The 27,680-nt window shown below is 37.3% G+C and overlaps 1 protein-coding gene across 5 annotated transcripts in view; it reads left to right on the top strand.

The window, feature by feature from the left end:
• The window catches only part of COL12A1 (collagen type XII alpha 1 chain), a 106,983-nt gene that overhangs the window by 74,624 nt on the left and 4,679 nt on the right, over positions 1-27,680 (top strand). For all 5 annotated transcript variants that reach the window (XM_050895172.1, XM_050895177.1, XM_050895174.1 and 2 more), the window contains 17 exons: positions 319-357; positions 451-589; positions 2,751-2,893; positions 3,279-3,388; positions 8,477-8,626; positions 9,811-9,888; positions 10,505-10,591; positions 11,470-11,523; positions 12,051-12,146; positions 14,106-14,159; positions 15,656-15,709; positions 16,882-16,935; positions 18,048-18,119; positions 24,486-24,521; positions 24,631-24,697; positions 26,304-26,492; positions 27,589-27,657. In XM_050895172.1, the coding sequence (XP_050751129.1) occupies positions 319-357; positions 451-589; positions 2,751-2,893; positions 3,279-3,388; positions 8,477-8,626; positions 9,811-9,888; positions 10,505-10,591; positions 11,470-11,523; positions 12,051-12,146; positions 14,106-14,159; positions 15,656-15,709; positions 16,882-16,935; positions 18,048-18,119; positions 24,486-24,521; positions 24,631-24,697; positions 26,304-26,492; positions 27,589-27,657 (1,491 nt within the window). The remainder of the gene's footprint in view (positions 1-318; positions 358-450; positions 590-2,750; positions 2,894-3,278; positions 3,389-8,476; positions 8,627-9,810; positions 9,889-10,504; positions 10,592-11,469; positions 11,524-12,050; positions 12,147-14,105; positions 14,160-15,655; positions 15,710-16,881; positions 16,936-18,047; positions 18,120-24,485; positions 24,522-24,630; positions 24,698-26,303; positions 26,493-27,588; positions 27,658-27,680) is intronic.

The raw sequence follows: 27,680 nt of genomic DNA on the forward strand, positions 1-27,680 counted from the left end.
ATGCTTTAAATATTCATGGAAAGACTGTGTCATAGTACTCCTTTCTTCTTATGAATTAGACTCTTAAAATATTTTCGGGGTTCATTTGTTATTTCATACAATTTGTCACAGTAGAAATATCTTGCTAAAAGTAACGAGTAAAGATTTTAATAGTGTATCTACCACAAAGCAGAACACAGTATGACAAATGTAACAAAAGTTGGCTAATAATTAATAATAGCACAGACGTTTTGGTAATAAAACTTCCTGAAATATATATATGTTCATATCCTGTTAGGTTTTATAGTTTTGACTTATATGTTGTTTCATGTCTTTTAGCTTGTCCTCTTATTTACTTGGAGGGATACACTTCACCTGGTAAGTAATTGTCTATAATTTTGGCATAGGTTCATTTGTGTCTTTTGCAGCTCTACAGTGTTTTTATTTTTCATTTTCTCTCCGGATTTAAAGGTTTCAAGATGCTGGAATCATATAATCTAACAGAGAAACATTTTGCTTCTGTACAAGGCGTATCACTGGAATCAGGCTCTTTCCCAAGCTATGTAGCATATAGACTCCACAAAAATGCCTTTGTCAGCCAGCCAATACGGTAAGTAAACCTTGAAAGACTCATATTTAGGGCAAGCAGGTGAGGAAGGATTAACAGAGTTTACAGATGATAGCATTAGTATCTTATGGAAGACGCATTTATTTGATGTTCTTTTTACTGAACTCCAAGAAATATACTCCAAAGAACATCTATCATTGTTCTTATTAAATGCAAATCTCTTTCTTCCGTTGCGATCTGTTCACTATTAATCAGTTGCTTGTTGTTCTTTTTTGAGATTATGCTTCTTAACCATTTGAGTTGCATATAATCCACAGTTTGTCCTTAGGCAGTTGAACAACAGCCTCCTTAGTACAACGAGCTCCACGTTGCCGGAGGGAAGTGGTTTCAATATGGAGGGATAAGCACCACTTTTTGCAGAGGCATCATTCATACTGCAGTAGGCAGCACATTGACGCCATTGACTTAGGGTGGTTTCTCCTCTACTTGAGTAGCAGTATTTGGCAAATGGAGTGGAGTTTTCAAGGGCCTGTGGTCTTAGGGCTTGGTTATGGAGGGGTAATATATGGTCATTCTTGCCAACATTTTTTTACAAAAAAACAAAAAGACTTAGTTAGCAGTTAGTTTTACTAAAAGGGGAACAGTACCTCTCTCTTTTTCCTTTTACATTTGTTCCTCTCCCATCTATTTAAGTAAGTTTCAAAAAAAGGCATTCTGAGTCAGAGGAGATGCCTAAAGATAGCCGATTATTCCTATTAAATTTAAGGAAATTTAATCTTCTTTTCATGCAAGCCTTTGAAATCTTCTGCAATCCTGACAGATAGGGTAAACATCAGATCACAGGCACAGGAGCTGAAGTGTATAAAGAAATAATTTCTTTTTGCCAGCCTTCTCATCTCACAACTTTAAAAGTGGAGGATTTGAGGGCTTTTTGAGTTCATTGATGTGCTATTACAGCTATGGGGGTGATAGGTCTCTGACAGCCTGGATTTTTACGATCTAGGGAAGTACAGATAATCCCAATTTTGCAACTCTCTTACATTAAGATAAACCTTGCATTTAGCAAGATAAGATGATAAAAAGACAATAAAAACACAGACTTCCTATTTATTTCATTTTTTTTAGAATGTTGTGATACATAGTCTGTTGTCTGCTGTAAGAGGTGGAGTAGACTCACCAGAGTATTCTAGGCACTTATTTTTCATAAGAAGCCAGAAAATAAAACTTACTTTAGACTGAGTCAGCAAAGCAATAAAAGCATCCTGATTCTGGTGGCATAGTTGTTTCCATATCTGAAATAACTTGGTATCTGAGTTATAAATAGTGTTGCTATATCTACTTTAATATTTTCATTCTTGCACTGTGCTGTGTGGTGTTAATTGACTTAGTGATATGGCTATTATCGCAGTGTCCATAATTGTATGGGTACATAAGCTTTGCCTAAAATACAGAGCAGCTCCTCTCTTCATTTTAAGGTTTCTATGTTTATGTTCATGAGGCCAAATCCTCTTCTCAGTTCCATTATAACGGTTAAGGAGAAGCAGAAGCTACCTCCTTTCTTACAGTTCCCTTCCTACATTCCCTCCCTTCCCCTTCAGAAAATACAGGAGGCCATTTAATGCATGTTTTTATATACTTTTGGCTTTCTACTTTTTTAATGTCTAACAGTCTGAACACCACAAATCTAAACTTCAGCCCCTGATGAATGAGGTGGAGCCCAAATACATCACCAAGTGCAGAGAATACATTAAATATCTCCTTCACTGTATCTGTACCTGAAGGGCAGCAATAGTTAAGTGCTGTTTCTGTTGCCTGTCTAAAACAAGCCAGATGAAAACAGAATAAAGCTGTGGTCCGTTTTTCTGTACCTATCATCAAGGAATTTAAAATATGTGTAGTTTATACAGAATCTTGCCACAAGAATACATCTCCAAGAGTTTTTGGTCATATTCTAGCTTCCTCCATAACCATGGTGCCTGGACCAACTGAAGACAGGCTGTGAGTTCATCTTGGCAAATTACATAGTGTTTTTTATCACAAAGTTCTTTTGTATTTGAGAGAGCAGTTAAAATGCTTAGTTCCATTAAACACGGTGGTTTCCCTGTTACTCACATGTCTTTTCTTTGAAAAAGAGCAAATGATGAAGATCTTATTTTCCTCATGTGTTTCCATGTGAAAAAATGTCTTCATATTGTCTTAACAGGGAGATTCACCCAGAGGGATTGCCACAGGCGTACACTATCATTCTGTTATTCCGTCTTCTGCCTGAATCCCCCAATGAGCCTTTTGCAATTTGGCAGATTACAGACAGAGATTACAAACCACAAGTTGGAGTTGTGCTTGACCGTAAGGATGATTATGCTTATTGCACAGAGAATTTATATGTTACATTACTTTACATGTATTCTTCCCAAATATTTCCAAACCCAAAGCATTCCTACATGGTAAAAGGATTATATATTTTTAGTTTTAAGATATTCTTTTTTTTTTTTACTTGGTGCATCAATTATTTTTGTCAACTAAGAATAATTCATGTAAGCTACGTTTCAACTTTGGTATTACCTCTAAAACCAAAGGAAAATACATCTATGTACTTAGGGGTCAGTAAGACCATCTATAACCTGTGTTTACCCAATTGAGTGGCATACTACATTTTACCTATAAGTGTGTCTTAGGATGGTGGTTTCAGTAGTACATATGAAATGAAATGTATTATTTTCATTTATTGCAGCTGCCAGCAAAGTGCTGTCATTCTTTAACAAGGATACAAGGGGAGAGGTTCAAACTGTAACTTTTGATAATGATGAAGTAAAGAAAATCTTTTATGGAAGCTTCCATAAGGTAAACAATTGAAATTATGAATGTTGCTTTCTGAAGTGCTGTTCTTTGAAACAGAAGACAAGCAAGCAGAAGTCACTGTCAGTTATGTCCGGTCTTTGTATAGTACTGTAAGTTGACATAGGGACTTACAGATCATGTAAAACAAGATCTCTGAAGTTATAGCTCTTTGGACCAATGTAAGAGATTTGTCAAGAATTTGTCAAGATTGTGTAAGTGGAGGGATATATCTGAATAGTCTGATTCCTGGCACATGAAAGAGGAAGAATAAAAGATAAACTGGAAAAAAAAGATTGGTGAGAAAAGATTGGGTGGGACTGTAATGATTTGAAATCACTCAGAGAAGAGGAAGGTATAGTCACAGAAAGTAAGTAGCTATTGACTTAACAAACATAATACATGTATATGTATATATTTTGTATGTATGAATGTGTATTGGTATATTTTTGGCTTAAACTCACTGAGCCTAAAATATTCCAAAGTAACGTTAACTGAGGAAGCAAAAATAATGAGAGAGAGCCCATAAAAGATCGTATATTCTATTTGGGATTTAGAATGAAGCTCACGTTTTTTGAATTGTCAAAATGACTAGTGAAATCCTTACATGTTACTGCATCTGCCTTCAATTGTGATAGTTTTGTGCTTGCTTTTCTAATTTTGTGCACCGAATTATGAAAACTTGATCCTGCCAGGCTTCCTTACCTCCAGTCATCAGGAAGTGTTTGACTCAGGCTACATACATATCTAAAACACAATTTAAAAGATATTTTCTTGCTGTGTTAAGCATATATGTTTAGGGCAAGAAAGTGACTTGCAATTGCAACATTTTTCGTCAGCTGAAATGCACAATCTCATGTTTTCATTTATCTCCCTTCTGTTTAGTTTAGTTTTCTTCTGATGACTAAATATGGCTGGAGTATAACATTTGTTTTCTTTATGATACCCTCTCCTGCATGATTAGTCACTACCAGCATTCCTTTGAGGATACTGATAAGAGGTTGCCTCTGTCAACTTACTGATACTGGAGGCCACATTGTCAACCTAGCTCTGCTAGGCTGAAAGCAGGGAAAGATAGCTGGTGCCAGCATTATAATGTTTATCTGTTTAAAACACAGATGACTATGAAAATCACACAGTACTATAAAAGCTATTGGTTTCCTCAGAATTTGACAGAGGATAATTTCCCAAACTGCTTCTATGTTATATCCAATTATTCTTGTTTTATAATTTATGTAATGGCTAATTATTTTTGCATATATGAAGAAATGTTTATGTCATTGACTTTGTAACTGATATTTATGAGTAGGCTTGGATCACACCTGCATTAGGCAGCCTCTATTTTGTCCTTGGCATTTGGCTTTTTGCCTTTTTTTTTTGACAGCTTAGTAGGACAACTGAATTTTAAGGAAATGTATTAATCTACTGGGGTGAGAAAAACTGTCAGTAAAGGCTAGGATAGATATTGTTTTGGTGTAAAAGTTGAATCATCTTATCGCCAAGAAGTACTGTTAAGACACAGAACAGCATGTAGCATGCCTCATTTTAGATATCAGGGTGAGAGTTGAGACTTCCTTTCTTCAGGTCAGGTATCTACATGCTGTACTGCCAGCAGTCTGTTTTAAGTGTCTGCTGCTAATTTTGTTGACGTGCAGCATCATATTTTTCCTTGTAGTTCCTCTAAATGTGATAGAGCTGAGCAGAATTATCTGACAGCACTTACAGTGAAGCTATAGTCATTTATCAGAGCAAATGGGGAACAACCTGTAACCCCAGCAATGCTAGCAGTTATGTATAACTGTTTATTACACTTGCTGGTGAAAAACAATTACAGGGGAAATAAAAATCCAGAATTTTGTATTATTTTAACAGTTAAATACACTCATACATATGAACAGAAAGCAATCCTAAGATGCCAAATGATGTAGAGGAGTAACAGCCATTTGCAAAGTATCTTAAAGCTCTGGAACTACAAATTCTTGCTTATGAGACTATTTCTTAAGCAAAAATGTATCAGTTATTTAATGCAGTGTGTCATTCCCCTTCTTTTTTTTCCAGAAAGGAATCAAAAGTTCAGATTTTGATAGTATTTAAGGTAACTGGAGTAGCCTTGATTTAAAGAGCCGTATTTGGGATTCTTCACCAAGTAATTGAGCTGACTCCTCTGGATTCTCTCCAGGATGATTACTGAGATTGCTATATGAGTCAGATTGTTAATGATAGCATCATGGGATACCCCGGCTCATGTGCTGGGAAAGTCTTATGTATCAGCCATGTTGATTAGTTCCTAATAAAGGATAGCAGTAGTTTCAGCTGGACGAAGGAAGGAAAGTAAGATTAACACATTTCAAAAGGTACTTTTGCAATTTCTCCTACCATCCGGTTTCAAAGAAATGACAAATCTTTAGAATGCAAGAAGATGTTTTCCAAAATATCAAACATTTTTGTGGTTTTCATTCGATGACTTACTGGCTCATTCAGTGAAGCACAATTAAATACACCTAACTGTGCAGGGAAATTTACTTTGGCATACTTGAACACTTTGCGTAGCATAGCTATGGTGAAAGCTGTTGAATCTGGCAAGTCCCATAGGAAAAATCCTAACTGCCTGAGACAGTCATTAAATTTATAACTGAATGTTTTGGAGAGACAGACGACTTCTACTTTCTTATTCTTGCCATGCTAGACTTCCTTTTAGATTGCAGTTTTGCAGTAGTTAGCCACAGGAAATTTGATAATGAGTGTACGTCTTTCTGCTGATGTACATATGGGATAATAGTTCGCTTAGCTTATTGATGTGGTTCATTTAGCAGTAGATCAGAACACCATCAAACTTTATCTTAGAAGGGGTCCAGAGAGAAAGATTAAAGTATGTTTTCTTTCTTAAAACCTCATTGCCTTCTGGCACTGGAAATGGTCAGAAATGATGCTTTATGTTGGTGTGTTAGAAATTGAAGAGAATGTTTCTGTTAACATTTTGTTGAAAACAAAACGTAGCAGGATTGAATACAGAGATGTTTTATTTACTGTAAACACTAGATGCCTACTTTTATTGGATTTATGCCTGGGCCATGAGATTCAGGCTGGAATTCAGAGCTGGCGTTAAATCAGCAGTTAGCTGACTGAGTCAATGACTTGGGGGAGCTCTGCTTATTTTTGATTGCTGGGATTGCTGCTTCTTTAGATGGATAGGCGATGCTCAGCAGTCACTGCTGTTTGAACATTTTCGAATTGATGGTCTCATTCAGCACTCTGATGTAGATTCACCTCTCCTAAGTTTTGTGTGCAAAGGAAAATGCAGTAATATATGTGTGCTATGCAGATGTCATTTACTTTATTTAAATTGTGACAAATACTTATTCCAGTAGAAGGACTTGCATGTTAGGTACCTTTCAGAATTAGTAAATTACATCTGTGATGAGTTTAAACTGTTTGATGCATTAGTTAACCTGTAAAACTTAAGTCATGTAATCAAATGACTGAGTATATGATGTATAAAAGATAATGAATTTAAAGTTTTGTATGGTGCTTATTTTGTTTTGTGGAAAGTTTGTTATATAATACCAAACTATACTTTGGACACACTCAGTTATCTTTCCATTATTTTTTTATTTGGTCAATGAACAATCTTGTGAATGTTAATTAAAAAACCACTTGTATACACAGCACTGAGAATTAAACTGTGATGCCAACTGAATTTCAGATGACAAAAAATGAGGGCAGTTTCAAAAGTCTTAATTCCAATTATATAAAGCATAAGCACATAATGTTTAAAGAGTTTTAGATAAGCTATGCTGATGTCTTGGAGACAACTCCACATGGGAAAATATTTAATACGGAAAAAAGAGAACAAATTCTCAGGAGATTATTCAGGCACTTGTTGACTCAGGACATTTAAGGGAATCTCTGTTTCAACTTTATGCCAATTTTTTAAGCAGTCATCAAATAGCAATATGTTTCTAAAGGGTTATGTACTGTGATAACAGAAGCTTTAAAACATAAATACATACTTCAAGGATTCTTTACTGCTGATCTTACTGTGTTGATATTTTAACAATTACGTAGGTGTTATAATGTATATAAAATATATGCAGTATGTAAGGTATATAAAGCCACTGAAACCTTTCTGTTGCCTTAAGATGTTCTTCCATCAACTGCATATTAGATTTACTAAAATGTCAGACCCTTGTTTCTTGGAGACACCTGAATGTCTTCTGTTTTCATAGAAATGTAGGAAATTCACTTGCATAACATTTGCCATACGTACTATAAATTTTTGGAATGGTAACCTTTGCTTCAATTTTGTTTGTTCTTCTGTTTAAGGTTTACTGTGTTTTCCCCAAACACTTCATTCTCTTCTCCTGGTAAACATACTCTCCCTTTGTTACAGTCATTCTTTTCTCCCTCCTAAGTTTCCCTTCTTTCCAATAATTAATCTCTTCCTCTTCTTCCCTGTTTTGCCTTATTTTGGCACATGTTTTTGTAGCCAAATTTCTCTCATGGAAATTTCTCCCTTGCATCTTCCATTATTTTGTCTTTTTCTGGGCAGACTTCTCTGCTCACTTCCTGTATCTCAATGCAACTAATGCCTCTGGTTGAGTCATCTGTGGAAACTGAACCCTGGATCTTTGGACCTGAAACAATCTACTTGCTGAGCTACAGACAGAGTCTATTAGCCAGTGGGCAGTCAGAGACTCATAAACCTCTTGTGTGGTCCCAGCCATCAGAAGAGGACAAGAAGAGCTTATATTCACTTCGTCTCAAAAGTTCTTTTTATTTTTTACTTTTATGCCATCTCAAAGCAATTTTCAGGCAAACTTTTTTAAATAGATCAATGTAGTTCAACTATTACATTAAATAGTACTTCTTAGCTGTACTTGTATATTCATCTTATTGACCTTCAACATATTTTAAAGAGGTTACTCATGTCATAGATTTTCCTAGAGCTTGAATTTTTCCACCAGCTGAAAGTAAAGCAGGATCACTAGGAAGAAAATTTAAAACAGTATTACCTAAACAGTGAAATACTGTTAAAGTATTAAAGTAAACATGCCTATGTGCCTTTTCTAAATATTATGTTAAACTTTTTTTCAGGTCCATATTGTTGTAACTTCGTCAAATGTTAAGATTTACATTGACTGCAGTGAAATACTGGAAAAACCAATTAAGGAGGCTGGGAACATCACAACTGATGGCTATGAAATACTTGGGAAACTTCTGAAAGGCGACCGGAGATCAGCTACAGTAAGCAATAAACATTAATCCATTCATTAATGCAAGCCCTTGAAATTTTCTGAGGAAAGAGATTAGAGATTAAGGATTGCTAAGAAAACAGTGTTGCACCCAAAGATTTCAAGTGTCTGTACTACAAGACCCAATATACTTAACTGAAAAGCTTGGTGTTGATAGCTTCTCATTCTAGCAGAACTGCAAGAACAAAAATCTAATAGCTGAAAGTTACAGTCAGGTAAATTCAAACAAGAGCGGAAATGTTTTTCTTTTAATAGGGAGAGCAGTTAGTCATTGGAACAATTTACTGTGGATTCTCTGTCATTGGAAATCTTTAAATGAATTGTTTTGTTTTCCTAAATGACATTCTCTAATGAACAGGTTTTAATTCTGGCAAGTCCTATGGTCTGTCTTGTACTGGGTGATCAGAGTAATTCCCACTGATTTCATGATCTGTAAACCTATAATGAAAAAGCGGCCGCTGCTATGAAGGACACATCAATTATCTTGATGGACTAACTATACTTAATATGTAATCAATGCTATTACCTGGCCTTCATATTAGAAGATTTAAGTCTGCAGTCTGACCCATGTGTGCAAACCTTAACACCTGAAGAAGATTCTTGGTGCTCACCACCAAATGTTTGGTTGTATGTATCAAACTACAGGATCATAGCTCTTGGGGTGAAAAAAAGAGAGGAAACTGCTTTTACCGTACAGTCTACCTAAGGTCCCCACTTCAGCCTTTCTGCAAAACTTTTCCCCACTAATGTCAGTGGAAAGTTCCATACATGAATCTGAATTAATATATGACCCAAGGACTGCAGTCCTTAGAGCTGGTCCAAAAGCTTTTCAGCCAGATTTCATGTTGAAGTGCACAGGCACTCAGCTGATGTAGTTCATCAGTATTATTCATTAAGTATTGCAAAATATTTCTTGAGTCACTTTATTTGGTTACCTTTTGCCCCAGAACAAGAGTAAGCATTGTGTTTGAAGTTCTTGTAGCCTTATGTAGGCTTGGTTTTAGATTTTTTATTATTTTAAAATAATTTTTCTGTCAGTGTCAAAAAAAGAAGTGAAAGTCTGAATGATGTTAACTACATTAGAAATAAATTGAGGAGTCATTTTTAATGTTAATGCCACTAGATTTCATAAATAACATCTCTAGTATCTTTCAAGAGTCCTCCTTTCTTTTACAGTTAGAAATCCAGAATTTTGACATTGTATGCAGTCCAGTTTGGACTAGCAGAGACAGATGCTGTGATCTTCCTTCTATGGTAAGTATAAATGAGCCAGAGGCTATTCAGAAAATCATTATTAATAGCAAATTTAACAATATCTATATTAGCCTGGTATTGTACTGACAACACATCTAAATCACAGTTGTCAGAGCAGCTAATGAACAACACTGCATTTCAAAGTTTTGTGTCTGAGGGAGAAAGATTGTAATGTGCTGGAAATGAGTCCCTTAGGAATAGTGGAAAAAATGTAAGTTATATTTTGTATTTTAGTGATATTTATGATCCTAGGTACTATGAATGGAATAGCTATATTATTTTTGTATTTAATCTGTTCTTAGATTAGCATTCAAAAAGTAACTAGTTTATTCTTTGTCACTGCAAGCATGGATATAAATATTAGAACAACATAAATTGCATATGAATTTGATTTTGCCTGTGTCTCTGCTGTTAGTGTCTTGTAGCTCGCAGAGAAAATTTGCTAAAAATATGAAAGGTCCTGTAGAAACTTTTGGAAACCACTGTTCAGCTGTGATTTTTACTTGTACTTGAAAACAGGATAACAGAGAATTTTGCTGTTATTGTTTTAGAAAAGTATGCTGCCACCAAGTACTTTTGTTTAAAAGGACAGTAATAGTTGTGATTGAATTTTCAGAGAGATGAAGCAAAATGCCCAGCTCTTCCAAATGCTTGTACCTGTACTCAAGACAGCGTGGGACCTCCAGGACCCCCTGGACCAGCTGTAAGGAACTATTTGCAATAGACAGACTTTCTGATTTTTAAATTTATGGAAGTAGTTTTGTGTTGATCTGTGGTTTTATGAAACAAAGGTCAGTCAGAGAGATAGTTTCTATCAATGTCCATAACATCATGGTCATCTGTTCCCTTTTCATCTTAGTTTAAAACACAGCTGGGCAGCTCTTACTGCCTCTACTTGTTTATATAATAACCCTTTTCCCGTATTTCCAATGTGATCACTGTGAATAGCTCCTCATTGTTTGATAGGTTGAAAGAATCTGGCCCAATCTCAACTGTCTTGCACTTCATGTACAAGATATTTTTAACGGACTGTGCAAATATTTTTCCTAAATACAGAGTCAGGATTTCACTCCAAGGAAAGATTCTTTATGCTCTCAGGGAAATAAATCAGTTACTCTCTTTTTTTATGTGGAGAGATAGTAATCTATGGAATGGATATGCTCCTACCAATTGCTTTGAATATAAGGGAGTTACACTCAGCCCAGTAGTCCTTCTACTTTGAAGCTATCAAAAATGCTGCATGAGGATCCGATTTGAAGGCCAGTTAAGTTGTCTGTCCGTCTACTAGAGAGGTATCCAGAGATTTTGATGAATATAAATTGAAGAAGTTTGTATCTGCAGAGACAAAAATGACAATAATTTTTCATGGGCTGAATTGGCAAGGCTGAAGCTGATGTGAACTATCTGAGTTTCTGATGCATCTTTTATTCTAGTACTCTTTTTAGCAGTGTGATCTGTACACTACAAAACTTTGGGCTTTCACATAAGAGTTTGATAAAGGGGATTCATAATGCACACCAATATGATGTACCCTTGCTTTCCCTGTATGAAATATGTTTTCTTTCCAAATATTCAATTTAGGGTGGCCCAGGTGCTAAAGGTCCCAGAGGTGAAAGGGGTTTGACTGGATCATCTGTAAGTATCTTTCTGGAATGCATTTATAATGTTGCTACATGCTTACCTGTATGAAAATTTGTGAGCTTAGTTCTATGCTGAGCTAAGAATGGAGATTAAAAATTTACTTGGAAATATGCCTATATGTTATTTATGTGCAGCCTACCTATTTGAGACTGTATATCCACAGCCTATGTATATATGTAACCTCAAAGGCATTGACCACACATCAGGCAACTAGAGTACATGCATCAGGTTGTTAATACACACTGCAGCATTGTTGTCCTTTCTTCTGTACAGAGGAGACAGCTATACTTCTAATTAACTCTGCCAGAAGGTGTGTATTGGCCTGAGACCGCCAACACGAATCAGAGAATAGCTTATGAAAGGGTATGCCACTTGGATAACTGTTTCCACAGTTGTTCTGAAGTATTAAATGTGTCTCCAGGCTTCTAACTTACCTTAAGTGTCTAACCCAAAGGATTTTGCAGTTACAGATCTAAGAAGGGGTTGTCATTTACAATCGTGTTTTAATTTTCTGCTTTAAGGGGCCACCTGGTCCTCGTGGTGAGACAGGTCCTCCTGGCCCTCAAGGTCCCCCAGGTCCGCAGGGCCCCAACGGGCTGTCAATCCCAGGTGAACCGGTGAGTGGCCATTCTGAGTGCGGGTGACAATGTGTGTGGAGGCAGAGCTGTCCATGGGGATGGTGGTCTTGGGAAGAGGGTGGCAGCTTTGCCCTAACATTCATTTTTGCCTGCAAAGCAGTAGTATTGTGAAACAAGTGTCTTTCTGAAACAAGTCTCTTCCAATACAATAGCACTTTCTGTCCTGAATGTTACATGTGCTTATGAGATGCCTATGAAGGGACAGAGTCTAAGTATCCTAAGCATTGTGCTACTCCATTTTTAGTCTTACAGCTTTTCTGTAGAGTTGCTAGGCCTTCAAGTTCTAGAACTCAAACCAATAAAACTGTGGTGCAGGAAAATTAGGCAAGCAACATTACTCTGAAGATACAGATCTTTCTCACAGATTTAAATGTCCAACTTCTATTTTCTGAGCTTAAATCAGTAGCTGAAAGTTCAGAGAGGCAGTGGGTGCCTAGATATAGGCATACAAAACAGCCCTTCATTCCTAGGGGGCTTTCTTGGCAACAGCATACTTATTTTAGTGCGAGGCTACTTCTGATTTCATGTACATGCCTTCAAAGCCAGAGTAACTCTATTAACACTGATGAAGTTTCACCAGATTCTGTTTTTTATAGCAGATAGTATACGTAACCCTTTGTCTACATTCTGAATGTATTAAGACTGCTTTTGCCATTTTTTAATAAGTAACCACCCCAAAAGCAGGAATATAATTTTGATGTTTCCTGTTTAGGATTAGCTTGAATTTTAATATAATCAGGAGCTTTTTGTATGAAGTCTTTGATTAAAATATAAACTTTATGGAAAAAAAAAATAGAATTGGTGTCTGATTGCACTCTGTCTCATTTTGCATTCGAAACCAGGTTACCTTCTCAGTCTATAACGTAGTTTGGGAAATGGAAAACAAAATGTGCTTTAAGATAGACATTAGGTACACCTTCTGTTTTGTAAGGACAAAATGGAAAAATTTTGTTAACCAGTGTAAATGCTTTTCAGTTTTTTGTTATATACTGGGAGGAAAAACTTTTTCAAGATGACCTAGAGGTGCCAACCAGCAAGAAAGTCCAAACACATTCCTTTTACATGTGGAATACAATAAATACATTTATTTGTCACATTCAGTTTAAAAGCTTCTGAAGAATGAAAACACCAACATTGGTGAAACTTCTCATTAGTTAACAATAAGGTAGAGCACCACTTTTGAGTCATGTAATTTCATTTTTCATATCAGTTGCAGTTCACATTGGCAGGCTACGTTTACAAGTTGTTTATTTGTGTGTCATCAACAGTTATTAACGCTGGATTATCATGCAAGCCACTGTGGAAAATAAATATTGTGTTGTCAAATTTATCTCATGAGGGTTTCGACTCTGCATTTATCTACAGTGCTGTAGTGTATGTGGAATGCGAGCTAGTTGTGAAAGGCAATACATCATTGTTTCTTTATATGCTCCTACACTTTGTGTCCTGGAAGTGTGTAATGCCTTTTAAACCACTGGTTAGAGAAAAATAGTGACGCTTTAAAAAGATCAAGCCTTTACCTTTCATGAGTGTAGACAGCTCCATTCACCAGTTGAGAAAGATAAGGGAGGTTGGGAGAAACATGTAACCCTTCCCTGCTTTCCTGCTTGTGAAGACATTGATATCAATCTCTCTTACTGAAAAGTCCATGTCACTTCCTTATCAAAATATGTGCCCCCTTCAAATGTCTGCTTGCCTATGTTTTTAATATAATGTCAACTAGTCATCCTGCGTTTGCAAAAGTTTTTGAGATGATCAGTATTGCTTCAGTTAAGAGTTACATGTATCTTGATTTATTCCATAATACATAGTTGGCTTATGGATTCCTTAATTTAGGTATCTTGCAGGAAACATTTTATGTCCATTTACACAAATTAATTATTTTGCAGATCTATTTAGTAATTCAGAATCTCTAACAATCATTTATGAAAATTATAGGGTCGTCAAGGAATGAAAGGTGATGCTGGCCAGCCTGGACTACCAGGGCGATCGGTAAGTCAACACTTATCTAAGATAATGTCATTCTACACTATTCCTGATGCAGATTGGCTGCTGGACAGCTGTCTTTGACATCACTAGGAGTCACAGGCTCTTCTCATACCTTCCTAAGCAATAGTTTTGGAAACATAATTATCTTTTACACTTAGGAATTTGAAATGTACGAAATGGTAAACCATTCAAAACAGCAAGAGTGAAAGAACAGCTGTACTGAGTCAAGCCAAACATCTATCTGGACAGTTGTGAATGCACAGGAACAGACCATTGGATTAGGAGAAGTACACTGATAACTCCCCAGGAAGGTCCCTCAACTTCTGACTACCTGCAGTTAAATGTCTTCCTAAAATAAAGGTTGCAAAACCTCTGCTGAACCCCTCTTCAGCAATGTTGTCTAATTGCTTTCTACTTTTGGAAGTCAAATGGTCTTGAGACATTAATTGTATGCTTTCTGAAAGAACAAAGCAATATTAAATTTCATTTACTTGCAGGTTTTTATATTGTAAACTAGGATTAGGTTTTGAGGAGAAAAAATAAGGGTTTTTTTGGATAATCAGCCAGATTTGAATAATCTAAGGTCATTGATCTGCACATATGGTGACATAACTAATATTCCTTGGTTACTATATTGTCTTTGATTTTACTGGGGATATAAAGACTATATGGGAGATGTTTAAATGGTGTGGATTTAGTTTCATATATCAGATAAGGTCAGTCATGGACCAAGGGCCTTGTATTCTTTACCTGCTTTATTAGTCCTTATAACCCTGAGTAACATACATTTAAGGAGTAGTAATGTCCTGTAGAAAGCAATGCTACATTTTAGTGTACGGTGAGATTAGACAGAAAAGGGGGAGGAACATGACAACATGATACAAGGCTGTTCAATATCCAGTTCCTACAACAGTGGTACTGATCCTACAGAGTGTTGAATGAAATTATTCCTGAGTGCCCTCTAATGTAGCCTGCCTGTTTAATTCTAGGGTTTATTCTCTACCCAGAAGCTACAAGGAACAGAAACAGGGAATTTAGAATGTGCACAATAAAGCTGCAGAATGTTAAAAAGTAGGGAAATAGGGGAAAAAGAATAATAAAGGAAGAGTCTAATTTTTGTTTCTTTAGATACACTCTGATGACTGCAGCTAGGCTTTAGCACCAGGTGTTAAAGGATTAGCTGACATCTGTAAGTCATGCTTGTAAAGGCAATAAACCAGATATATCTGTTTTATGGGAACAGTACTGAAAATTACTTTTGAAGTTGAATTACGGGTGGTAAGGAAATGGAAGTAAAAAGCAGAGTGAGGGTGAAGACTCTTGTATCATACATATGAAATAAGTTGTTTCTCCTAAAGGTTTGTTTTAAATTTGTAAATGCCAAAAGCAACATTGAAGACAGTTAAATATTTAAATGTGTGCATATATACTGGGATGATCAGCATAGCAGTGATGTTTGTTCTGTCACGGGTACAGTTTATCATTCCTTTTCCCTCTAGGGAACCCCAGGTTTACCTGGTCCCCCTGGCCCAATGGGACCTCCAGGAGAAAGGGTAAGGTTTCTTCAGTTTATCTTCTGAAAAGGCCAAGTAATGTGTTTTTTACTTGGAGAGGTAAAAGTGGAAGGACTGGAAAAACATAGGGGTGAAAACCTCCCCAGATAGCCATAGGGTAGCCAGATAGGTTCTGTAAAAATTGCACTGCTTACTCTCCTGACTAGGTTCTCAGATGCCTGCACCCATAGAGCAGTATGTCCACTGAGCAGGGCTCTGCTGAGGTATTCAGCCCTGCTGTCTTCCACACACTGTTGCTGCTGCAGGGGATCCCTTTGAAATTCTGCTTGTCTCAATGTCTGGGAGATGTCATATCCATAAAGAATCTGTCTGTGTCGTTCTTACTGTGAAGGTCAAGTTTGCTCCTTAACCTTTGACTATCTGGAGCTAAGAACTTTTCTTTGAATGTGGGATTCTAAAATGTCTTCATAATGAAGAGCATGCACACAGGTATTTCATTAAGGAGTTGTTGCAGTCCCTTTCTTCTAATTTGGGGTCAACTAAGCAGATCTCTCTTGTCTTCACAGTGGCATATCACCTTTGAGATGACTGAAGAAATGACTTACCTTTACAGTCAAAATTAATAGCTGATATATGCATTTATAGTTATCCTTTAGTGGGACTTGATAGCCGGAAATGAAACCAGACCCCCATGTGATAGCCAGTTGCCAAAGAATATACCATTGGATTGGTGGGTCATTAGTGGGCCATGGACCATCAATGTTAATTTGTGAATGTTATGTTAGATTATTGAAATGGGATTTCTCAGCATCTCTTCTGCCAGGGAAGTATCTGAGAGGGAAGTTGTTCTTCATTTAAGTAGAAACCTCAGACTTTCCAGCTAATCTGTGAGTGAGAGAACAGCAAAAAGGGAGATCTTGCTCCTCTGGGACAGAACAATGAAGCCTTTTCTTAAAAATGTTGAGAGAGACTCATTCCATCTTCAGTTAATCAACAGCAGCCGAACATCTTCTAAATCGACTGAAGCTCATTGTTCCATAGCCTTCTCCAGCTTTAGTCGTGATACCTATTTTTGTAACTTACATTGTGGATAGGTTTTAAAATACATGCTATTAGTAATCAGGAGTACTGCAATTGCATAATCTTAAAGGCCATTTTAATCAGGCTACAATCTTAAGTTAATCTGTAATCGTGCTTTTGTTTTTGAATAGGGCTTCACAGGAAAAGATGGTCCCACAGGTCCCAGAGGCCCACCAGGACCAGCGGTAAATATAATTTTGTCTTTTTGATATACTCTGAAATAAGAGACCTGAGCCCAGAGGAAGCCACATTGACATTTTCAGTTTCTGTCAAATATGAAATGGATCCTTTGTTTAATATCCTAAATGGATCTGGGAAACTCTCAGTAAAAGGTGAGCAGACAGCTGTGCAAAGCATATATTCACAAACATTCGTAAGAGTGGTTTTGAAACTGATTTCTGCCAATGTAAATAAGGGAAGAACCAGTTTACCTGGTTCTTTAGCCATGATCTTTAAATGCATAGCTAGGTCTACTGAAACCAATCAGCTTATTACTTGTAGTCTGGAGAAAAGACCCACAGTTAATACAAGTTTTAGTTTGAGTTAATCTTTGAGGATTAAAAAACTACTTCATTGTGTTTTGTGGGACTGTGTTAGAAAAGGTGCTGCTTGTTAAAGAAAAACATATTATGCCGGATCAGACAGCCTGAGATAGGCAAGTTGCTGCAGCTCCATGTTACCAGGTCCAACCTGTAGCAAGGTGGAAGATGTATTCCCAGTAGGCATACGCACACAGAGCACATGTTTACACCACGTATATTTATATAGACAGGAGTCACTAGGGCAGAGTATTATCTGGGCTGCCTCTGCTCCCCTATGATTGCCTTTCTTGTGTTCCTTTGTGGGTGTGCAGATAAGCTTTTATCACATAGCCTGACATTGGTCTTTTATTTGTTCATATTTATCTAGTATCACTAGAATGACTTTTATGGACTTCTTGTTGTGGACTTTTACATGGATCACAGACCTGCTAGATGAAGTTAGAAGGCCAAACTGTCTTGTACTTCTTTAGGAATCTCTCATTAAGAGCGATACCAAAAACATATAGACACTCTGCATCTTTAGATTCAGAAATGCCTATTAAACTGTGGTGTTATGTAAAAGGACACATTTCCATGAAGAAACAAACTGTTTTTTCCAGAGGAAGGTTTTCAAGCCTAATATGTACCTAACAGAAAAAAAACCTCATAGGAGCCATTTTCAGTATTGCTTTGCACTCAGTACAATAACACATTTCTTATTAGCACTTAGGCCGTTGTGGATTTCCACAGTTCACTTTACATGTCTTCTGCTGTAGGGTGCCCCAGGAGTTCCAGGAGTTGCTGGCCCAAGTGGAAAACCAGGGAAACCAGGAGATCGTGGGACACCAGTAAGATAATAATACACTTACAGTATCAAATTTAAAATTACAGTCTGTTGATGAATATGAGACTTCTCCTTGCTTTAAATACTTGTCTTGCACTTATGACAGTGGTTAATACAGTGGAGCTGACCTAAGACCGCAAGCCTTTTTTTCGAACAATTTTATTTCTACAGTGCCATTTTGCTGAGTTTAATAGTTGGGGCTGGAAATTGCAGTCTCTGGTTTCCACTTAAAAGTTCGTAGGCTATTATGTGCCAAGACATATATTCCTACATGCATAAGCATGAAGAACTAGGTCAGCAAAATGACTGGAAAGTCTTTATATTTGTATATGTGTGTGTGTGAGTAAAAAAGTGGTACACTGCTGAAGGTGGACAATCTTTGATAATATTACATAATCACTTCTGTTTTGCAAATGTTTTGTGCTTTTTACAATGTGATTTCAAAATTATTTGGGGGTGGTTTCTGTGTGTTCTATTCAAACCTTTAAAGTGCATCCTGAATAGGGAGAAAGAGCAGGAGGCACTGCCTCCCACCAACAGTTTCAGGAAAATTTGAATTGATTCATTTATAGGATCTCTGAGAAATTATGCTTGAGTCAGGAGTGGAGACAGCAATTGAAATGAGAAGTCATTCATTACTTGTACTTAATGTCTGGCAATCAGCCAGAATTTTCCATCCCGCTTCAATGTCATTGTCTATACGACAGCTGGATAATTTGGAAGAATATATAGTAGGCTGGGCAGCTTGATGGTTATGAAGTGGAAGTTCCCAGGAGCACCTGGAAGCTGGGTCATTTTCTCATACGCACGTTGAATTCAGTCTGCATTTGCCAGCCTATAAATCCCATTTCTCCTTGCAGTAGAGGACGTTGAGTGTCTTAGGAAAGCACTGAAGCTTTCCTGCCTTTAGACATACGTTGCTAATGTGATATTCCTGTCAGGTCAGATGCTTGATAGACATAGCTGGGGCACAAGGTGCTGTGGTTTGTTCACAAGTGAGCTTCAAATTACCAGGTGTATCCAAGTTTTCCTTCACCTGGGACACTGGATAGCTGACCCAGTTCAGCAGCAAAGATCTTCTGCAGGTAAATAACGTGCATAGAAGGAAATTTGGCTACAAGCCCAGTTTAAGTGCTTTTGCAAAGCAAGGGGGTCAACTCCTGTCCAAGCACCATGTGTAAGTTCTCCTACACTCTAATCTTAAGAGTTCCTTTCAGTTAGAAATATGGTTTTTTTCCAGTTATTGCACTTTCTTCTAATGGGACTGCAGCATATTTACCATTTCTTATGTTTCTAGAACAGATCCCAGCAGGAATGCTGGCTTGCACCTTGCACAGATGTTTTATCAGACTCCTGGTGGACAGAATTTCAACGCTTTCCTTTGTGTCCAGTATTAGAATTGCCAAAGGAGCAGCCTGACGGCCAAATACAACTTGCAGTGTCATGAATCATAGTTCAGGCCTGCCTGAATTTGTAACTTCCTGTCCTGGATAAAGATAATGAGGCTTCACATTGCCTCTGGTAAACACAAGGAGTAAATAATTTTCAACCAGATCCTGCCATTTTTTCTTCTACCTGAACAATCTGTATTGCTGGTACTATGCAGCGCAAGTCAGGTGAAAGACCCCTACAAAGCAAGGAACGTTACACCCCAGGGCAAAAGATACACAGTTACATGCAAATTATGAGGAGCCTTGGTGTTGCGAAGACATTCCCAGTGAATGCAGTCAATTGGAGCTCTTTCCTGATATGTTAAATACCACTAAGGTGCTAAGCTGAGGCAGACCACACCACGAATGTGGCTGTAAACATTTCTCTACCTCAATGTGTACTTATACTAGAACAAGTTGATACTTGAAGTGTTAACTGAATTTTCATGGAAATAGGAAATTTGACTTTTTAATCTGCTTATAAGTACTTCCAAAAGAAACTTAGGTGTTTTTTCAGTGTAGTAACAAAAAGACCAAAAAAGGAACAGTAAGAAGACAAATGAGTCAGTAATCTATTGAGAAATGAGCGCTAGCTATCCTAGAGGAGACTAAAATATCTGTCCTCTGTCTGTCTGGTCAAACAGAGAGCGAGAATTTGGTAGTAGTCCGTACACATATCATAGGGTAACAACCCGCAAGGGTGAGAAAGAGTCATTAAGCTAAAAGAGGATATTGGCTCAAGAAGAAATTGATATGTTTTCTGTGAATAAATGTAATGGGAAGTAGAAGATCCTGGACTATCAGAGAAGAAAATTTCCAGTACTGTTGTTTTATAGGTGTGAGAGTGAAAATGGTAATGGATGGGTAGGCAGACTAAGTCATCTTAAGGTAGAGCTGTCTTGTTTATAAAACAGACTCTGTGACAACAGGGTCTGACTGTTGATTTAGAAGGTCCCCAGGAAACAGTGCAAGGCATTTATGTTATATATAAGGTGCTATTAGACTGATGCCTCCAGGACCAAATAGACTGTGAAAACCTTTAGAGGGTAATCCCGAGCACATAAGGGAGATGTTTACTGTGAGTTAAATGCAGTTTTTGAGCATTTTCCATTCTCTGCTGCCATGTGTTTACTGATCTTGCATCCATCTATGCAGACATCCTAGATGGTCTCAAAAAGACACTGCATTGGGAGCAATGAACTGGTGGTTCTCGTGAGGAGCAAGCATTCTTTTGGGGAAAACAACTGAGTGCAGTATCTTTTAAAGTAAAATTAGCAAAACTTCCTTTGTTTTGTCCTCCTTCAGCTGTAGAACTTTGCTGCAGCCCCAGCCTTCATCCCACAGCTCAGAAAAATCCCACATGCAGCATAAACTAGCTTTTCCTCACACTGAACCCAAGTGACTCCCTCATTGCAGGATATCAACAAAACAGAATGTCAGCAGCAGCTGCTGCTTCTCAAAATGCTGGCAAGCAGTTGGCTAAATTGCACTTTTTTGTCTATTAAAAGAAAGTAAACTGAAATTTAAGACGAATATAACCAAATGGGAGGAAGATGCAGATAGCAACTCAGTAATTGTAGCTGTAATTGTTTTTTGGAAATCATATTTCTAAAATATCCAGGTGGAAAATGAACTTTGTTGTTAACATAGCCAGTCAGCCTCTAATCTTCAAACTTTAAAATTAGTTCGGAATAGCCTATAGATTTCCAATCATAAGGCTGAATCAGTGTATCTTTGCAAGGTCACAAATTGAAGAATGAGGCTCACCTGATTTCAATGAATTGTAAAACTGACCGTGTATCGCTTATAATTAAGGAATGGCCTTAGCATTTTTCTAGCTGGGGGACCTTTGTTGGCAATAAGTTGGAGCAATGTTGTCCTTTTGTTACCAGAGCACCTTCCTGTCTTACCAGCATGGCTTGTGGCTGAAGACAGTCTGAAGAACTTTTCTTGACCCATCAGCAAAAATATTTCCAGAAACAGTATAGAAGATTGGAACATTTTAAGTTTGCTTCATTTTTTTCTCTTCTGTGTATAGTTCTGCTGTGTGAATGCTCTGGCAAGCGAATTCATTGGAACACAGCATTTTAATTAATTATTAGAATATTGCTGGGATAGTAGACCAGAAATCTGATTTCTAATGTTTGTACTTACATAGTGAATAAACAAGAAGACGTACTGCATGATTTGCTTCTGGTCAAAACGACACGAGGTTGTGCTATGAAAGCCTTAGAAAGAATGAGAATACAATGAGCAGATATTATAAATATGTACTCAGCACAGAATTTCAAATGAATATGCTTTCAGAAAATAACAAAAATTGCCAAGTTTCAAACAGAGAGAAGCACCAAATAGTTGCTTAATATTTTTTTCCCCCAGATTTTCATGTCATAGACTAGTGCAAGTGAAAAACCTGCAATTCTATTCAATGAATATTTCAGATACATGTGATAGTTCATGACTGAGATGTTAATGTTGTTGAACTGAGAGTCAAATTACATCTCTTTTAGAGCTTCAGTACCTCAGCATTTACCACGTTAATTATTAGAGAATGACAGATAGAAATGTGATATTTTCCTGATGGTTTTAATTGTTACAGTTTATGTTATTATGGCATTTACAAGTCCATGGTCTGTTTCAGCATGTGGCTGTGCTAAACTAAAACTAAAAGACAGACCTTTTCCCTGTGGACTTCATGGAGTAAGAAAAGACATAGATGAAAGAGTGAAGGACAGAAGGGAAAGAACATTCATCAGTTTGATGGGTGTATTGTGTACATATTAGTAACTGTCTCATTGGTGGCATAATTTATTCCAGTGGCACATTTATGGTGTCACCATTCTAAATCTTTCATTTGAGTCTGTACAATTAATTTTGCATGAACGATCTGTTATGCATGATGCAAATGTACCGTATGCCAACTACTTAACTCAATGATGGATGAGCTGCCTCATATTTTCTGTGGCATGTCATGGGGTAGGTAGAAGCTCAGATAGCATACTAAGTTCACACCCTGACATACACCATGCGAATTTGTTTGCCCAAAACCTTGATAGAAGTCTATGAAACAGTGCCGCCGCATTTGAGTTGTATCTGCTGTGACCTCAGTGGAATGATTTGTTGTCTCGTGTTGTTGAAATTAATTGCGGGTACTGGAGGAATGTTATGAAAAACAGCTGCAGCCCACACTTAGCCTTTGCTTTGTTAATGGTGATAAACAGGCTCCTTAAAGAAATACTACGATATAAAATGCAGTAATACTTAGGATATATGTGTAACTATGTGGAGAGCCATGCACAGAAGCAGATGACCAAACTGGTCTTTCACCTTTGAAATATGCCTTACGTTCAAATAGTAATTTAGGCTACAAGTGAAAATCTATTTGAACTGATGCTAGCCCCTTTTTGCTTGACTGACAAAGCTCCTGTGCTCTTTGGACACATTCTGGCGGGTGAATTTACAGTAGATTTTTAGAAGGACTCAACTGGGACCTAACTCTGCATCCACTGAAGTCACCTGTAAAACTCACACTGGCCACTTCAGAAGCCATACTTTCAGCTAAAGTTTTGTTTGTACTGCCCTGGAATTTGGCACACGTGGCATTTGTCACAGTGAGTGTTTAAGAGCATTGGAAGGGTTATTCATGATGGCTTCCTAAGCAGGATTTGCAGTAAATGCAGTTTTGTTTTCTTTTTTTTCTTTTGTATTTTGATGTCAAAATTAAAAGAATAGTTTTAAAACACTTTGCAGATTTTTAGATTTTTCAAAGGATGACCTAGTGGCTAAAACAAATAACTGTGAATCTAATTTTCTACTTATTTTAAATGGCATCTGCAATTTTTACTGTGGCCAAAATCATGTCAAATAGACCAAAGCAAGTTATAAACATCCTCTGAGATCATTACTGTCTATTTTGAAAATCTTTAAAAATCCATCAAACCAAGCATTGTAATTACATTTTCTTTGGAAAGTAAGGTTTGCTCTCTCTTGATGCTTTTCTTTGCTAGCAGTGGAATGTAAACATAAGGCTAAAATTGCAAAATGTTGTGTGAGGTGCACACACAAAATTTTGTTTGCGGAGTAGATTATGCGTGCATATCTCCAGTTCAGCATTTGAAAACATCTTTACAGTATATCTGATGTTTTTCCAGCCATAGACACGTACATATATAAACATTAGAATCAGTCCTTCTGGTTGGCTTCTTACGTAGCATTTCTGAAAACCAGAAAACCCACAACAACCGCTGGAGTATTAGAAGGCAAATGGAAATTGCTGTTAGACAAAAGTTAGCTCTTGGCAAATGTCGATAATTATAAGGCAGCTCAAGCTAAGACTTCTATGAGACTATTGTAAGACTAGAAATGGTTGAGAATTAGCGGGGAAGCTGTCGTTATAAATAGAATAAGCACTTAATGGCATCTCCATCTTATCTGTCATCTCTGCATAGCACTTTTTCGCTTAACACAGGGTCTGTTTCTTGTGGGTTCAAGGAGACAGCTGCCCTTCCTAGATGTGTTATTCTTCCTAGCTTACCTTCTTTAATTATGAGTTGGGTTAAGACTTAAAATTAAAGTCATGTATAACTCATACAAGACCATTCACCATTTACAGAAATGTGATGCTAGAAATTCAACTTTCAAATTGCCAGTGTGGTCCCAGTGTCAGAATATGTCAGTTTCTTTGGCCCTACTTTGAATTTTTCCTCCAGATCTTTTTCTTCTGCATCTGTCAGTGTGTTTGATCATACACAAAAGATCATTGCTTGTCCAGTCTTTTCTGGCACCTGCTTTAGCATCTCTGAAATGTAAAGTTCAAGGAGGACCAGGTCTGCCTTCTTGAATGAGTCAAAATGTTTTCTAGAATTGCATGTCTCAAACCTGTAGGTGTGGTGGAATAACATAATTTTTCAGTTGTTTTATTTTTACTCTTTTTATTTTAGGGTGCACCTGGAATGAAGGGAGAAAAAGGTGATAGAGTAAGTCTGCTTTAAAGTCAGTTTTTCTCAGATTTTTTAATTAAACACTATGTCTTTAAAAGCATAGACACTTGCTAATACAACACTTGTTTTCGTTTTGATTATTTAGGGTGACATTGCTTCTCAGAACATGATGCGAGCAGTTGCAAGACAAGTTTGTGAACAACTAATAAATGGTAAGGTGTTGCTTGCTTTGTTTCTCATACTAGTAATTTACTACTTTGTTTGTTAAAAGAGAAAATAATGGTTTAAATTTAAGGTGAGGGATACTGGCCACAGAGCATAGCGAGAGCTTGAGTGATCTGATAGCTGTCCAATGCCAATGATTTGGTGGGAAAAAATGTAGCACTAAATTTTTGCCAGATCCAGATGGCTAGCTTGATCATGAACTGATCTGTGACCTTTGGAAATACACATGCAAGTCTAATGCTCTGTACAAGGAAGATGACTTTCCTTTTGTCAGTCTGGTCCAAAATTACTTCATCTTTGTCATAAAATCAGTATACGTTCTCTCATTAAACATGTCTTATCTTCAGGAGGAGGGAATCGGTGAGAAAAAGGATGCTCACTGCGGTTACTTTGCTAGCAGGAAAAGACAGATGAGTGTTGGGTAAATACTGTGCACAGAATCAGCTGTGCTATGCAAGCAAAAATGATATTTATTTGGAGAAGGACTCCAAATTGAATTTCAGTCCTCTACTGCCACACAGTGCAGCTCTGCAGCCCATGAAAGTGTTCTCTACAGAGACTTTCTCTCTGTCCCTGAGGCAGTGCTTTTGCTCTCAGTAGACCTGCTGAGGAGGACAGAGACAAATGTGCCCATAAATTGTTCTTAATATTGTTTCTATAACAAGGGTAAGAGCTGATTGAGGTAAACAGATATACTTTTTGGATCATTAAGAGTGCTTGTGTACAGGGAGGAGGACAGTATGTCCTTTAAAATGTCTGTGATGGCTGCTATTTAAAACATGTCTTTTAGTTGGCCATTATAGAGGAAGGAAAGTACATTCAAGAATGTATTAGACTTATGAACAAGGACGTGTTTTCTGAGATCTTTTAGCATCTCTTTTTGGAACATCCTTTCCTTATTTTTTTCATATTCAGCTCATCTCTTCAGGGTTATGCTAGGACTGGCACATTACACTAATCAGGAAGGGCTAGATGTGGCCCCCCATTAAGGCCTCCTTTCTGCATAGTTTCATAATGCTGTTGCTTTCGTTCAGACACCTTTCTTTGGATATGAAATTTGCCTATATGCAGCAGGTATATAGGTATAAGCCTACTCATCCTACAGGCTTAAGAAAGCAACTTCATAGACTGTGTGCTGCTAGCTCTACACATGAATAATTTGTACTCTGTTCGTGGCAGCTTCAGAGCTCTGAAAGTACATAGAAAGGTGATACTCCATTTTTAGAAGTGTAACAAGTCCTTTCTGTTCTTTAGAGTAGAAACAACCTCTAATTAGAACTCTAAGAGCAAGAATATTGTAAACAAGTACTTATTTTGACTTTAATTGCTTTAAAATTAATTTTTGTTAACATTATTGTCTTTCAGAATCCCCTTACCTTTCTTCCCTCCCTCCTCCATTTATGTTCAGCCTTCTTATCAGACATTCGTCTTAAGTCTTCCTAATTCATCTGTACTAGTTCACCACTAATTTATGGAATGGGAACAAGGGTATGGTTTAATGAAGAGAGATAATTTGTTATTCCTTCCCACTCTGATAAAAGACTTTCACTCATTTCACATGGTTTATTGAACCATTTTTCTTTCCTTTTGAAGGTCAAATGAGCCGGTTCAATCAAATGCTGAATCAAATCCCGAACGATTATTATTCAAACCGTAACCAGCCAGGGCCACCAGGACCACCTGGTCCCCCAGGAGCTGCTGGTACAAGAGGAGAGCCTGGACCTGGAGGAAGACCAGGATTCCCAGGACCTCCTGGGGTTCAAGGACCACCTGGTGAAAGAGGTGAGTAAATTCCAAGGCAGCTGTATATTTCATAGTGGACATAGTGCAGAGGCTGCTAGAGGAGCAGTCTGATCCCTTTACCATGTCAGACTAGGAAGCCCATATCTAGCAGTAGCCTGTTAGGTCGGTTGGATTGCCCGAGGGACACTGATGTTCTGGCGGACAAGGTTAATTACATCAGTGCTTTCCTCTGTCTGTCCCTTGCTCATGTTTCATGAAACACAAGTTGGTATAACATTTTGGCTGCTGTCTCAGGCTTCCACAGGATATCCCAGGAAAGTGAATGTTCTCAGAACTCTTCTGGCACTAAACAGCTACATCTTGAAAGGCTGTTTGGAGTAACACAACTCTTTGCAGAGCAGAACTCTGATTAAGAGAGAAAATGAGTCATTAGCAAGAATAAAAAGTAGGAGTTGAAAGAATTAGGTCTACATCCTTGGCTCTTTGCAGTACTCTGGGGGAGGGAAGCAACTCTGAACTGAGTTTCAGCATATGGGTAAACCTATTTTGTGGCTGCCCTGGATCAGTGCAATGACATGGAGTGTCTGTACTGTACTATGTTGTGGCCTTTGCTTATTCCAGCTACTTTGCTGTAACATAGACTCAGTGCTGTGTTTTCTAGCATATATTTTAGTATAATCTTTAAAAAAGACTAGAAAAAAATCAAGGAAGAATGGACTTCTGAATTCTGCTCTTTTCTTAAACTTATTTCATCATAACAGTTTCTAAGAAAGCATAAAGCATCCTTTATAGCAGAAGTATGCAAGCTTGAAAATACCTTCCTGTTTGTAGTTTAAAATATTAAGGTTCTGTGGTGTTTTAAGTATCTCAAAGACTTTTCTATGTTTGAGAAAGTCTATTCACACTAAATTACCTCTGCATCCTACTTTATTTTTAGGTTAGTATATTTATATCCAAATTATTTTCCCAAATGCACATTTGGACATCTGTACAAAATAAGGTTTCACCAGCCTTTTTACGTTAAATAATGGGAACGAAATATTAATATCAATGAGAGGGCATGAAGAAATATTTGTTGATGTGGTTTCCTTCCTTTGGTTTTTATTGCTTTTTTTTTTTTTTTTTTATTCTGTAGGAATGCCTGGAGAGAAAGGCGAAAGAGGGACTGGATCTCAAGGACCACGAGGTTTGCCAGGACCACCTGGTAAATATTTCTTGTTTTATCAA

Source organism: Gymnogyps californianus, chromosome 3, assembly GCF_018139145.2.
Source record: "Gymnogyps californianus isolate 813 chromosome 3, ASM1813914v2, whole genome shotgun sequence".
In the NCBI taxonomy this organism is placed as follows: Eukaryota; Metazoa; Chordata; class Aves; order Accipitriformes; family Cathartidae; genus Gymnogyps; species Gymnogyps californianus.